Source organism: Nestor notabilis, unplaced genomic scaffold (assembly GCF_000696875.1).
Source record: "Nestor notabilis isolate BGI_N333 unplaced genomic scaffold, ASM69687v1 scaffold18836, whole genome shotgun sequence".
In the NCBI taxonomy this organism is placed as follows: Eukaryota; Metazoa; Chordata; class Aves; order Psittaciformes; family Psittacidae; genus Nestor; species Nestor notabilis.
Genome location: NW_009934540.1, coordinates 13,595 through 28,915, shown reverse-complemented (window position 1 = coordinate 28,915; position 15,321 = coordinate 13,595). Strand labels below are relative to the sequence as shown.

Sequence of the window (15,321 nt, the reverse complement as noted above, 5' to 3'; positions counted from 1 at the left end):
CTTTCCCTGCCTACATATCAGTCCTTTTTCCCCATTTTTTTTCCCGTTCTGTATTTCTATTGTTTTAAAATAAACTGTGGATGAATACACTGCCTTTTGTGATATTGCTATGAATGTGGGACCAGAGCAGAAGCCAAAACCAAAACCATACAATGGTTTAAGTTTGTCAGGTCCTGTGTCTGGAAATACCATATAATACATTCTTGTTCTGCTACACAGGAGAGCACAAGTGAAAACTAGCATTGTAGGCAACATCACATTCTCTGTCACTGGTAATTCTGTATTTTATCCTGATGTCTGTTAATCGCATTTCACTTTAGATGAAGTAGGTGATTGCTCATAACAGCAATAACATGCATGGTTCCAGATCATTTCACCTAACTTTTTCTCTCTTCATTAAAATAGATAGTTAAAGTCAACATCCAAAAGACAAAGGGAGTTCCCTGTCTAACAGTAAAGGAAATAAGAACAAAAGAATAATGTTACTCAACTATTAATTCTTGACATTTCAAATACTTCTATTTGCATTACTGTATGTTTAATCAGTAGACTTTCAAGAATGTTGTGATAGCAAGTCAGAAACATCTTGATAGCAAAATCTGGACATGGTTAACTAAGGGTTTAAATACTGTTTTATCCTTTGTGGCATTAGGGGCATGCACAACAACAGTCTAGCAGAACCTGACAGTAACAGCTTGTTTCAGTCAGAGGAAATTGATTTCCTGCATGCTTTGAATTTGAAGTTTTTCCAGTACGGTTGTATCCATAACAAAATTTGGCATTACAGTGTGCTATAATTCCTTTATATTTCTAAAGCATTCTGAGTGTAGACACAGGTTTAACATCTGCTCATTTTTAGTTTATGGGATTTATTAAAACCTTCCAAATGTCCTTGACAGGCAGTTAATTATTCAAAAAAATGCAAATATTTGCTGTTCTGTTTTTATTTCTAGGTTAACAGAATCAAAACTCCGAAGCAGATAGATGAGCTTATAGAAATAGAGAGCGATACAGGAACTTGGTACAGGAGGTGTTTTGTTAGAATTCGCACAGAGCTATATGCCGTAAGTAACAGCACCTCTGTTTGTTCTGTAATTACCTTTCCTTTTTTTAATTAGCCTTCAGATATGGGGTGGATTATTGAGCTCATGATGGTGATAGCTGCAATGCTGCATTTTCCATGCACTGGAAGATTCAGGAACCAGTGTAAGATTCTTATTTCCTGACCTAGAAAAGGTGCTAGTGAATCACAGAGGTTAGTCACAGTTTGTGAGAAGGAAAATGCTCCACTGGTCTTCACACAAGTGATGGCTGATAGGTACATAGCCATATTTCCAACCACCACAGTATAATATGTACTGGAAATGCGTATCAATATATACCTATAGAAAGAGGTGACACATGATGAGATGGAAAATTTTCAGCATGAACTTGAGGCAGCAACATTACTTAAAAATGGTAAAGTCATAGAATCATAGAATCATAGAATAGTTAGGGTTGGAAAGGACCTTAAGATCATCTAGTTCCAATCCCCCTGCCATGAGCAGGGACACCTCACACTAAACTATGTCGCCCATGTCATGAATAAATTGTGTAAATGGATGTCAATAAAACCTTTATAAGGCTTTGTATCTGCATGTATTTTTAGGCATGTCAAACGTTTTACCAGAAAACTATGTTAGAACTATTTCAGAGAGTTTAATGCAAGCTTACTGGGACTGTGCTCCATATTCTTTTTTACTTCCTTGTAAAACCAGAAATACACAGTACATTTGAACCTTGTAATGAAAACTGCAAAGAGTCTAATTAAAAAAAAAAAAAAAAGTTAGAAATATCTTTTCAAAGCTGTTAAAATCTGGCATCTTGAAAGTCTCCAGAACGATGATGAAGTGTTGCAAACCAAAGTTTGTCACAAAACTGCTTTGCATGGAAAAATGGCATTTTCACTAGTAAAAAATACCAAGCAAAAAAACCCCAACCAAACAAACCTAGAAGGTGTCTACTTTTATAGTTATTTGTACAAAAATTGAGTAGTCAAAGATTGAAATGTTATGATTTTTCCTTATTACCAAACCAGCTTTAAAGGAGTTACAGCTTGGCTGTCTCATATCCTTGTTATGTCACTGGACGAGCCCCGGGGCTAGAGTTCCTTGTTGCACAATGTGTGCTGAAACCTCCTAAGACAGACTGCTACTTCTCTTCAAAAGGAAAAAATCATCTTGAGATGAGAGAGAGAGGGGAGACAACACCATTCTTGGTTGGCTCTGCTGTAGCGTCTCTGTCCTGGGGGTAGTCTCATCTTTTCCTCATAGAGTTAAAGTACCAATTTCTAGCTGTGGTAGGTTATGACAGATCAAACTCTGTGTCACTGTTGAATTATGGAATATAGTTTATCTAAACTTGAAGCAGTGTAATACTGGGAAGTGAGAAGAAAACATTTTTTACAAGATCTCTGTTTATTTGACATAGTGAAATGAAGTTGTCTAGATATTGGAAAGTTTGAGGTGATCAGAGCAGAGGGTGAATTAATAAACACTGTGCACACTGGTGTGTAAATAATTTTATATAGGCCAGCAATGTGTGCTTGCATCCCAGAAAGCCAATCACATCCTAAGCTGCATAAAAAGAAGCATGGCCACCAGGTCTGCCCCTCTGCTCTGGTCTCAAGAGACCCCACCTGCAGCAGTGCTCTGCCCCTCTACCCTGGTCTCATGAGACCCCACCTGCAGTACTGCATCCAGCTTCGGGGACCCCAACATAAAAAGGGTGTGGACCTGTTTGAGCAAGACCGGAGGACGCCGCACAGATGATCAGAGGGCTGGGGTATGTCTCCTATGAGAAAAGCTTGAAAGAGTTGGGATTGTTCAGCCTGGAGAAGAGAAGGCTCCAGGAACACCTTATAGCAGCCTTTCGGTACCTGAAGGGGGCTTATAAGAAAGATTGAGGGAGACTTTTTACCAAGGCCTGTACTGGCAGGAGAAGGGTTAAGGGTGTTAGACTATAATAGGATAGATTTAGACTGGACATTAGGAATAAATGTTTTATGATGAGGGTGATGAGGCACTGGAACAGGCTGCCTGAAGAAGTTTTGGCTGCCCCATCCCTGGCAGTGTTCAGGGCCAGTTTGGATGGGTCTTTGAGCAACCTGGTCTAGTGGAAGGTGTCCCTGTCTGTGGCAGGGGGCTTGAAACTAGACGACCTTTAAAGGTCCCTTCCAACCCAAACCATTCTATGATTCTATGAAAAGAAGTAAAAAGTCATAGAACATGCACAGCCTGGCTATATGTGGAGATTAACATACTTGTGTGACCAATGAGTTGTGATTAACGTACTTGTGCAACCAACGTCGAAGAGTTTGTCTACTCTCTTAGAGACCCTGAAGAAGCAAGCAGATCAGAATCAAAAACCTTCTATCATTTAGCAAAATTGTTCAAAATACAATTTATAATAAATATATTTCCTAATGATTTACAGATTTGGTTGACATTTATGAGATGCTTCAACTACCCAGTGAAGGATAATACAATCAAACTTACAGCTGTATGGTTCACCCTGTCTTTTGGGTAAGAGTGGTTGAGATCTTAAAGCATTTTTGATAGACTTGATGGACAGAAAAATCATATGCATGCAGATTTCTATCAATCACTATGATTATCTTTTTTATCCAAAAGGGTTTTATCCAGTATCTTTCCACAAAATGTTACATTTATCCGTTAGCTTGTTCTTAGTTGCAAGCTTACCTCATCAAAAATACCTGCTTCAGAAAAGAGCATCTTCTGGTGTCAGCATCTTTCAGTATTTTTATTTTATGGAGCATTTTATTACGACGGAATGTCATGGTTCAAACCCAGATGATAACTCAGCACCGTGCAGCTACTCATTCACCCCCCATCTTTCCCTCTCCCCAGGTGGGATGGGGAGGAGAATTGAAAGAATGTAAAACCCATGGGTTGAGATAAGAACAGTTTAATAACCAAAATAAAGTAAAATATAGTGATGATAGAAATAATACCAACAATAACAATAATAATAATAATGGGAAACAACAAAAAAGAAATAAAAGATCAGAAAACACAAGTGATGCACAATATAATTGTTTACCACCTGCTGACCGATATCCAGCCCGACCTGAGCAGTAATTGGTCCCTTCTGGGTGACTCCCCCCCAGTTTATATACTGGTCATGATGTGCTGTGGTATGGAATACCCCTTTGGCCAGTTTGGGTCAGGTGTCCTATCTCTGCTTCCTCCCAGCTTCTTGTGCCCCTCCTCACTGGCAGGGCATGAGACTGAGGAAGTCCTTGGTCGGAGTAAGTGCTACTTAGCTACAACTAATACATTCGTGTGTTGTCAGCATTGTTCTCAGACTAAAGCCAAAACACAGCACTGCACCAGCTACTAGGAAGAATAAGTAACTGTTACAGCTGAAACCAGAATGTGGAGCAACTGCTCCATCACATAAGAGCTGTTCGTCTTCAGCTTACTTAGATTTCCCAACAAGTAAGACTAGCAACTGAGCTTCTTCTGTTTTTTGCAGCTACTATGGCTTATCTGTCTGGTTTCCTGATGTCATTAAACATCTGCAGTCAGATGAGTATGCATCCCGAGTGAAACATTTCCGCAATGAGGAGGTTTCACATTTCGTCTTCAACTTCACACTGGAAAATCAGATTCACAGCAATGGAGAATACATCAATGACAGGTTTAGAGATTTCCTAATATCCTGACTTTGCTAGAATAAACAAATGATGTTTTAAAGCATGTCCTAATAATCTCATATTTTTCTCCATCAGCTAATGATAGTTGCTTTTGTTGCTTTTTATCAGAATTTATTTTCCATTTTGGTTTCTTATGCCTTGTGGAGCATGGGGAGAAACAAACCTGTACATGCCCTGGTGGTTCCTGTGTGAGGATCTCCCAGGCAAACACAGCTTCCTTGTCATCCTGAAAAACAGACCAAGAAGCCTAAATTATCAATACGTTCTTTCACAGTGGGATTCAAAGGTTTTCAGACCCAACACATGCAGCATATTGTAGGCGGCTGGGAAAGGACTTACTTTCATCTCTGTTGCTAGTTCTTTTCTTGTATCAATAAAAGACATTTCTGTGAAAACACTGAACATTGAGAGGTTAGCATCTTATCACTGAAAAAGAAAAGCTATATGTTACTATAAATCAATAGAAAGTACAAACAGCTCTGAATGGGAAACAACATGTTGGCAATGCATTTTGTGTTTTGTTTTTAGCTGAATCTGAACATATTAAGGCTCTGTCTGGACTTTACAGATAACTAGAGAACTTAGGGGAAAATTAAACACAGCTGGTTTAAGTATCTGTTTTCTCTTAAGATATGACCATGTGACTGGTCTGCTGGAAGTTGTGGTGCTAAGTAATTATTATTTCCATAGGAAAATCTCTATCTATGTGAGTGAAATTACTGGGTTTTGTAATACAGGGATTTAAAAATTATTTTTATAAGAAATTGAGTTTTGACACAGTTAAAGATTTATGCACTTCAGACAGGAAAATGCAGTTATCTCATTTTTAAACTAGTCATGACTTTCCAGTTTCACTCCTTTCTAGAAGGTCGATGTTCTCCTAAAAGCAAATAACTATCTGCTGTCAGTAGCTGGCAGCACTCAGTCAACTGAGGTCTTATCAATGTAAACTGAAAATTCTTGTAAAACACTAGATCTAACATTTATCTACTCCAAAACACTCACTCTTTCAAATGTGCAAATTTAAGAAGCCTCTGACAGTTATGAGATGACCAAAATATTTTCCACAGAAGTATGAACTCATTTGATATTCTTCCTCCACAAATATTTAAATACTCCACTCTCCCTCACTCTGTGTTTTCTTCATGTTCTTTCTGAAATGGAAGATCCATTAGTACTTGACTTTTTACTTCATTACATCTCTGTTGGGTTTTAATTCAAATAATCCCAACACCAATTTTAATATAGTCGTGTTTCCTGTCCAAAGCTAGAAAGTGCATCAGAAGAATGCAGGACATGCAGTCTGTCATTTCTGTTCCAGCTGACTAATTTAATTGCTAAATTTTCTTTGTTCTCCTCTGGAATTAGGCTATATTTTAAAATGGGAAGTGCTGTATGAAAAATGATAATGAGTTGACACTAAACATCAGCCTGATTTTAATCAGTCTGTCACAAATGAGAAATGATATAGTAAATGAAACTAATGGACTGAAAACACCATTCTTCTGAGCAATAGACAAAGAGAATTCATTAGCTGTAAGTCTTTCCCTGTGACAAACACAATCAGCTTTTCTCTCCTTTCTCATAAAGATTCCAACAACCTTATTGGTGAGAGAGTTTAATTCCTACTATTTTGTAGGTAACATATTTTGTGTGTCCTATTCCTAATATTAGTCTTATAATAAGAAAATTGTTTTGCTAGTCACACCATGTTTAATTACAGCAGAGCCAGGTCTGTGTTTTGAAGGCTTTGCCATTTTAACAGTTCTTAGAGTCATATAACAATGAAAGCCCTGCTTTCACTCTTGCCAGTTTGAGTGAAATCTGCCAGCAAAACTACAAGCTTGTTTCACAGCTTCGTGTGAAATAGAAGACATCACAAAAATAATGATGTATTTCTACATCTTTTTTTTTCTTAGCATATTTTCTTTTCTTAGCATAATAATGTTATCTTACAGAATTATACTAAAAAAGGCTTACAGCATTTTTTTATTCTAGTAACACTGAGGTAGAAAGTTACTGCTAGTAATACACTTCATAATTGACTTTCTCTGTGAATGACTTGAATGACAGTCATGATCAAAGACCTAAAAGTTAAATGAGTCAGTAGGAAGAGGGATGTTCAGAAATAAGAAAAAGTTACTAAAACTTTGCTTATACCTGTTTTATGTACATAGTAGTTGCAGTTGCATCCACAGGCACAGGAGGAACAAACACAAACTTCCAATTAGATATGTAGCTGTGTAACTGGCAATGTAATTGTTCTGTTCCTGTTTTGCCTTTGAGGCTGACACAATGCCCACTGTGTTTGTCTGAAGAAATACAAGTTCTTCAAAAAATTCTTTTCTTCCAGCTTCGTGGCACTAGCAGGTGATTGTTTTTTCCAAGAGACTGAGTTTCTGGAGCATAATCTCCCAATTTCTGACTGTAATGTCAAGTTATAAGTGATAGTTAATTTACAAGGCTATTCCATTAATGTCATGACATTGTTTTTGTCTGATGATTAATAACAACTGTAAGAGAAATATTACCAAAGGAATTGTTGTGGCCAGTAGCTGTGTGGAGCTATTTGTCTTATTAATGTTTTTTCTGAACAATAGTATTCTAGAATCAGGTAATCATTAATTACATCCCCAGAATGCCTTTAAGGAGTCATTGTTACTGGGGTTAATATTTTTTAGACCTGTACAGCCGCTTCAGCTTGACCTGTTGCTCTTTCTAACCTATGAAGGTAGACTGACAGAAATTATTTCTACTGGGCAGGTTTATTATGATGAAGTTTAAATCAGTAACCTTTGAAGATTCACTTTTTAAGAACTGTGTGTTTGAAGATATTACTTCACTGAACACATACTTCAGGAACTGTACTTTTGTGAATACCACCTTCTACAACACAGGTATTATGAGAAAAAACGCTGAACATCCATTCAGCTGCATGTTCTCATCTTATGTTTGTAATTTCTGTATTTCTAATAAGGCATACAAAAAGCCCTCTTTAGGGAATAGAAAGCTATAAAAAAGCAACAGGCCTCTTGTAATGTTATAACAGAAAAGTGAAAGGATCAGATCACACCTGCACTAAAGATACCTCAGACCTAATATTGGCTCAGATAATAAACTTCTCTTTGATTTTATTATCTCTAAAGAGATTCACTCTGGAGAGGAGAAAATATATTCACTGCTTTACTGGTAGCTTTAACTCATGGGAGGTTTTTTACTTAGTCTAAAGAGGACTGGTGAAATACATTGTTCACTGTGCTTGCTGTGGCATGGGAACCAGAGTTCAGAATGCAAGCTACCTAATCTATAATCATTCCCACTCTCCTAAGTATTGTAACAAAAACGGGAATGGATATTTTCATATGTTAAACAGAGGACTCTTTTTTCTTTCACTTTATTAAAACATATCTGAAAGTAGAACATGGCCAGCTAAACTTACTGAAAAGATGGGGCACTTCCTACCACTTTCAAGCAACTCCAGCAGTCATACTAGTATTTGACTTAGGTTTCAGAGCAAGCAGCACACACCTTGCTTTGCATGAAAGAGAGGTATTCATGATTCAGGGTTATAAGGCTGATACAAAGAATGGAAAGTAAGTGGAAGTTTAGGGAGAGATCTCTGAAATACTGGTGGGAGAATGGCCTGAACAGCTGCATGTAGTAACTCATCTGTGGTTGCACTGAAGACTATGAGGCCTTCTCAGAAATGAAAATTAGATTAATCTGAATTCTGTAGCAGTGTCTCACTTTAAAGGAAGTCAAACCAAACTGACCACAATTGAAAGTCTCATCTGAAAGGCTGTCTGATGTGGAAAGAGAGGATCTGATACTGAGCAAAACAGTGTTAGAAACTTGCAGATACCTGGTACTTTTTATGCAAGACCAGCTGGTGCTGAAAGACCTTAACCAAATATAGTCCAAGCAGAGATGAAATACTGTAATATATCCTGCCTAACTCAAGGCTTTGGCTCTTTTCTTTTTTTTTTCATGAGCTTTGCATATGTTTTTATTAAGATAAAAAGGTATCAAAATTAACAGCAATAACTAGTCCCATTTTATGAAGCAATGAAAGCTCAGAATTGTCATTAAAGTTGTGTAAACTTGAAATGTTTCTAATCAAAAGCTGCACATGGAGTCAGCTGTTACCTGAAATGTCTCTTTTTCTTCTTTCCACAGATCTCGAGCAGTATAAATTTGTTGACAGCGAATTGATTAATTGCACATTTTTTCACATCAGGACAGGATGCCAGATTTCTTTTGATGATGACTACAGTGCCTACTGGATTTACTTTGTCAATTTCCTGGGAACTTTGGCAGTGTTACCAGGGAATATTGTGTCTGCTCTCCTGATGGATAGAATTGGACGGTTAACGATGCTAGGTAGAGGCTTCGATTTAAACCAGGGAACAACACCAAAATTTAAAGCTCTCATGATAAAGTCACATGTTCTCTTTTTAAAGAATTTGGTTTAGAGAGATGCAAAACATTCCTTCTACAGATGCTTTGTTTCTGTGACATCATAAGGGCCATTTTAAAAAGTCTCCAGTTTAGAAACTCTAGGAACAAAGGGTTCTGTAACCAGTTCTGCTATGCCACATTACCAGTCATTGCTCTTCCACGCTTATATTACAGGACCATTATTTAGGCAGTTGAGATGAGATTTTGGAGTGATGACCATAAGCTCATCTCTGCTCCAGCTGAAAGGAAAACGAGATGTGCACAGGTTAGATGTGCTGAGATGCTCCTCAGCTGGTGGAGCAGCCCCTTGGAAGAGTCAGCAATCCTTTGCTGTTATCTACTTCGCAAAGTAACACAGTTGAAAGATAACTCTCGTGGATTATCTGCAATGACAAATCTGGTTTCAATTTACTTAAATCTGGTTTCAATTTACTTAAATAACTATGTGGTAGTTCAGTGTGTACATTTTCTGGGAGAATATCACTATATAAATGCAATTCCCACTCAGTGTTTTTATTGCTACAATATATGAACGAGTTTCATGTAATTGCTGAAGATGATGAACAAGGAATAATGGGGCTGTTATCCCCAGACAGCTTAATTAGGGAGTTCAGAGGGGGATCCAGCATACTCTATACTACATACTTGGTGACATATCCTAATATTTGAGGAGTTACTTTTTTTCTCAGTGAGCACCATACAATGCTAGTCTACCTGACTGGTCTTCCTAGCAGAGGAGGTCTCTTTAGTTTTTAATTCAAGTATGTCAGTCAGTTATTTAGCTGTACTGTGTGTGTAGATACATTAGACAAACAATGGTAATTCTTAAAATACAGCTTCACTCCATTTTCCTTTTACCTGTTTCAAACCTAGGTGGTTCCATGGTTCTCTCTGGCATCAGCTGTTTTTTCCTGTGGTTTGGGACCAGTGAATCCATGATGATAGGTATGCTGTGCCTCTACAATGGCCTCACCATCTCAGCATGGAACTCTCTAGATGTTATTACTGTGGAGCTGTATCCTACTGACAGAAGGTATGTGCACATACACCTCCCCTAACTTTACTGACACTATGTATCAGCAGAAATGGTAATTAGAAATGGTTACATATGAGCTTTATAGAGGTATGTGGTATTTTGAGTGGGCAGAATTAATAGTTTGGCTTATGAAGGGGAAAAAGATGTTTTTGAGCTATTTGGTATGTAGTTTGCATCAAACATCATCTAATGAGGAAAACACCACAAATGTAGCTTCATATGAAAAAAGAAGGTCTAACTGTTAGTCTCATTTGAAACACAGCTAATGACTAGTATTTCTGAAAACAATAATGGAATATTTTTGGGTTTCCCCTAGTGCAGTTGGCTATAAAGACAGTTGTTGGTCTGAAACAGCAATATAGCTGCATTAGTCTATTGGCTGTGAAACGGTGGGATTGATAATAAAAATCACTGTCTGGAGCTGAACATCATCTTCTGGATGAGACTGTGGGCTTGAATCATGCTGAGCTGTTAATCAGTCTGCTACAAATTTGTATGCAGGGTCACTAGGAGTGTACATACTCAGCATTAAGATGATACAAAAATGTCTCAGGCACTGCTCCTCACTTTTCAGAGCTCTTACCAGAAAGCTCAGGGCAGTTCTCATGTCCTGCAAGCATTGCTTCTAGATTACATGGTTTGGGGTGTTTTTTTCTTAGAAACAGGTACATTTTACTGCTGGTTTTATGTCACTTAATGGAATAAAGGAAGAACAGTTGGGTCATATGCTATTGTATGTCAAGTATAAAACCACAAAAGCCACATTTTCTTGGAAAGACTGGGATGTTTCTCCTTCCTTTCCTCCAAAAACAAATTTTATGTAAAATTGCCCAGGCTTCTGCCAAGGGACAATGCGCTCTCTCCTGTCACAGTCCTATTCATTACGTCATTCACTAGAAGTTTTGAATATGGTGATAAATATTTCCAGTTTATAAATGCATGATGCCTTGTTTTCGTTTTATTTGCATTATGAAAGTATATGCTTCTTCACACAAGACATTGATGTCCACTGTTGCGAGTGTATCAAATAACCATACTAGGCTACTTACGAACCCAAAGAACTAAGATTTAATAGTAAGAGCTAGTGTTTATATTATACCTCAGAAAATTGCTGTTTTGGCAAGAATTATTCCATCATCCAAACTCTATGATATAATTCTAATAAATACCATATAGAAATAGCTGTCTTTTTTGTATTCCTGAGTGTAGCAACCACAAATGTTTTCTTAAAATGAAGTGAAGAAAAAAATAACTGGAAAAGCCATTGATGTTAATGGAAGCAAAACCACTAGAAATTATAAAAATAATGTAACTGATATGTATTCCAGAGCATCTGTATTTGTAGATAATAGTTGTTTTAAATAGTTTTTGCTAGCTTTGGGATTGCAGCAAATTCTTCCCATTTTTATTTTTTTAAAAAGCTTATGTGTGCAATAATAGTTGTCTGGAATTCCACCTCAGAAATTTACTTGCAGCTGAGTTCTTGGGATTTTTTGCAACAACTTAGATAGAAAACTTATCCTTTTGTACTATCACTATAAAAAGGCTGATAAGCCAAATGTACCTGTGCCAGGAAAGACACTGCTCACACATCCTGTAGATGAGATTTTTTTTTCAGGACTTCTAAAAGTGATAGAACTGTCACGGTCAGTTTTTGCCAGCTGGTTATAAGAAAATTGTCGTTTCTAAAAGTCACTTCCTAGACATGTTTTTTTTAGACCGGGGCAAAGCTTATTCATGTTTCATAGAACTATTTGAAAATTAATACCTGCAGGGACTCAAATAACTCGCTTCCCAGAATCTTTTCTCTGATTTTTTTTTTATCCAGACTAACTACAGTTTAACAGCCACTACTGTGCACCTTTGATGGTCCTGTCTTTCCTTCTAGTAGTCTTCTAATCTCTATGGCCTGGCATGAATTGCCACAGTTAGCTGGGAATTTACAGCTTCTGCGAGTTGGTGTAGGGCTGAACAGCCTTTCGAGGCATATGTGGTACAACAAGCTGCATGATCTGCTTTTGCATATGAGGTCCTTCATACTTACAATGATGCTCTCTTTCATTGGAAAGCTGCATCTAGAGAGAATCTGGTCCTGAACCTGGCTTTCAGTTTCCCCTCAAAAGACAATCTAGGCACAACAACGTTGCTCACTCTGTCACCATTTTACTATTCTAATATATACATTTTCTTACACCCAGCCAGTGAAATGACCACAAATGAGCAGCAAAGTGCAGCTGGAGGTTGGAGTGGAAGCAAAGTGTGTGAAGAAGGCTAGTTCATGCTACCATGCACAAGAGACCAAGCTGGACAGCCCCTCCTTTTCCTCCTGCACAACTCCTCTTGGAGACTAGCCAGTTGCCAAACCACTGGGACTTTGCCAGTATTGTGCAGTGTAACACAAAAGGTGTTTCATAAATTGTACTCCAGGGTATTTAGGGATCATACTGTTTTTTTGCCAGGTAGGGGTGTGGTGAGCAATTTGGAAATGTGCAATGTGTATGATACATGGCACACATTTCAGTTTCCTCTTCATCAGCTGCCTGCAAGGCAGAGTTAAGGTTGCTTCAAAATCTGAACAGATTTGGACTCTTTATGCATTCACAGTCATCTAACTATTCACATTTTAATTTAGTAGTGTCTGGATTTGAGGTAATTAAGTAGTTTGTCCTGTATTTTTGATGAGCACTTTCAAATTTTGTGCTATTTTAGTGCAGCTTTTGCCTGCTTGTTCTTTATAGTGTCTCAGTTGATTTGCACAACTGCTAGAATAAGAGATGTTCTAGGCTATATAGATTTCAGTTGGTAGTCAGGTAGATAATGAAGTTCTGTTAAAAGGTGAAGATATTTTACTAATGCTAGTCATAGGTAGGTTTCTGTCACACATGGTGGTGACAAATACTAATTTGATAGTTTTTTTAATATACAAATTTTAAAGGACAGGCATGATGACTAGCTATAAACTAGATTATTTCCAATAAGGAAGTAAATTAACCCAGCTCCACAATGTAAAGAAATTGTTTTAACTCATCTTTTCTCTCATCTTTTCTCTTTTGCCTTTTCTTCTTAATGTGCTGCTCTGGACTAGTCAGCACATTCTGAGAAGCCTTTGATCGACTCTTGAAGGCCAAACCAATCTATTCCATAGCTCTGCTCTCAAGAAGTGTTGTTAAATGTCTTTCAAACATTTTTGAGTGCTCCAGAGTGCTTTCCTACTCTTTCATAAACTTTCCATATTTTTCAAACACTGCTTTGAAAAGAGGTGATATATGTAGCAACTGAGGCATAGAGGAAAAATGTATTGTTAAAAATCACTTTATCATTGTCCATTAGGAAAGGAAACCTGTGGATTGGCACATGTGGTACCAACTACCCCAGTCACCAAGCATTTTTGGTGAAGGAGTGGCTGGAAATGTAACTTTCACTGCTCAGCACTTCAGCATCACCTGAAGCTGCTCAGCTGAACATCCAGAAAATGTGAAATGCATACTTTATGACCATTTAGTTAGTTTTATGTGACTTGCTCACATCATGTAGGAATTTTGTGGCGGGGGTAGTGATTGCATACTTTCTCATGATAGCACTCAACTACCTTAACCATGAGACTGCTTTCTCATCTGCAGTCCCCAACCTTATTCACAGTACACCTTCCAACTTCTGCAGCAGATGAAGGAAACCAAGTTTGTGTTTTACCTTCTTTGTTCTCTGCATTGGCAGAATGATGCGGGAAAAAAATACTCTGTGATGAGGTAATTATGGCTTGTGTTGCAATGTGTGCCCAAGGGGCTTGCAATAACATTGCAGTTTCCTAGCTCTGCCTGTAATATAAGTAAGAATGGAAGAGAGTTAAAATTCTCGGAAGAAGTAACATATAGAAGGGGTTTATGACTTTAAAATACAATCATTAGTTTTCCATTTATCCATAAGTGATAAATATCTTCTTGTGAACTAACTTGGGAAGCACAAACTTCTTAAGCCAAAATTTTGTCAAGCAGTAGATACAACTAACAAGCCAAACCTAAACAGCAAGTGAAATAGGAATAGGTCAACTCCCACGAAGTAAATCAAGGTCAGATTGTATCAGATAACCAACAATTCATCAGTTTTACTACAGCTGCCAGACATCTGGGTTTGAATCTTGGCCAGGAATATTTAAAATCCAGGTTTTGCTATAAAATGAAGTCATCTTGTTTTGCCTTTTCTTAATACCTCTGAAACAAGCTCAGAAGGGTTTGGTCATAATTAAGAAATAAGTCACCTATCTTCAGTCCGTTATATTTCTTTTTTTCTTCTTCTTGAGCTCCGAGAATCTATTCCCAGAGTAATAAACATTATTCATAGGCCATTTAACACCAACTTTTATTTGTTGTGGCTGTTAGAAGAGGTGTTTTTGAGCTATAACAACAGACTTACAGTAGACCTCCTGACAGCTATTTTCTACTGCCATCCTGTGGATGTGGTTCAACTGCATTTTGTTGAAGTTTCATGTTAATTTTTTTAAGGCATGACATGTCAAACCTATGCCATGCCTTGGGCAGTAGTCCAAGGCAGGGAAACAAATTCCACAGTTTTACTTGCACACTGAGTGCTATAATTCAACCAGCTATGATATGCATCTTTATACTTTTTTTTTTTAAAAAAAAGAACTTAAAATGTCTGGACAGTAGAAAATTGTCCATAGCATATTCAGAAATTGTTGTAACAGTCTTTGCATAGTATCAACACCCACAAAATTACATTCAGAGGTTTTTATAATTTGCTCTAATGGCTTTAATGACATTCTCTAGCTGGACAGGGGAATCTTGCTACCATACTCCTTTGACCAGTAATAAGGATTGTTCATGGAGTCAAAATTACTTTTTTGTGCCAGTGTTTCACCTAGTAACTGATCAACATAACAGAAATTTGTGTATATAGTAATGGCCTTATGCTTTTGGATTTTTTCATTTATACGTGTGTGTGACACATCAGATATCTTTGATCATTTGCAGACTTTCTGTACACTCTAGCACTTTCATGAAACACTGTAGGAGAGACTGAACTAATGCTGCAACAGAAGACTATGCTTATACATATATGTGAATTGCAGCTTATTTATTGCCCAGCTATTTTT

General features: G+C 37.5%; 1 protein-coding gene across 1 annotated transcript in view; it reads left to right on the top strand.

Moving 5' to 3' along the window:
* SV2C (synaptic vesicle glycoprotein 2C) overlaps nucleotides 1-15,321 on the top strand; it is a gene marked incomplete at its 5' end in the record, with an annotated part of 44,274 nt that overhangs the window by 24,826 nt on the left and 4,127 nt on the right. Inside the window, 6 exons of the mRNA XM_010017409.1 lie at nucleotides 954-1,064; nucleotides 3,475-3,563; nucleotides 4,537-4,701; nucleotides 7,481-7,614; nucleotides 8,894-9,097; nucleotides 10,049-10,208. Of these exons, the coding sequence (XP_010015711.1) occupies nucleotides 954-1,064; nucleotides 3,475-3,563; nucleotides 4,537-4,701; nucleotides 7,481-7,614; nucleotides 8,894-9,097; nucleotides 10,049-10,208 (863 nt within the window). The remainder of the gene's footprint in view (nucleotides 1-953; nucleotides 1,065-3,474; nucleotides 3,564-4,536; nucleotides 4,702-7,480; nucleotides 7,615-8,893; nucleotides 9,098-10,048; nucleotides 10,209-15,321) is intronic.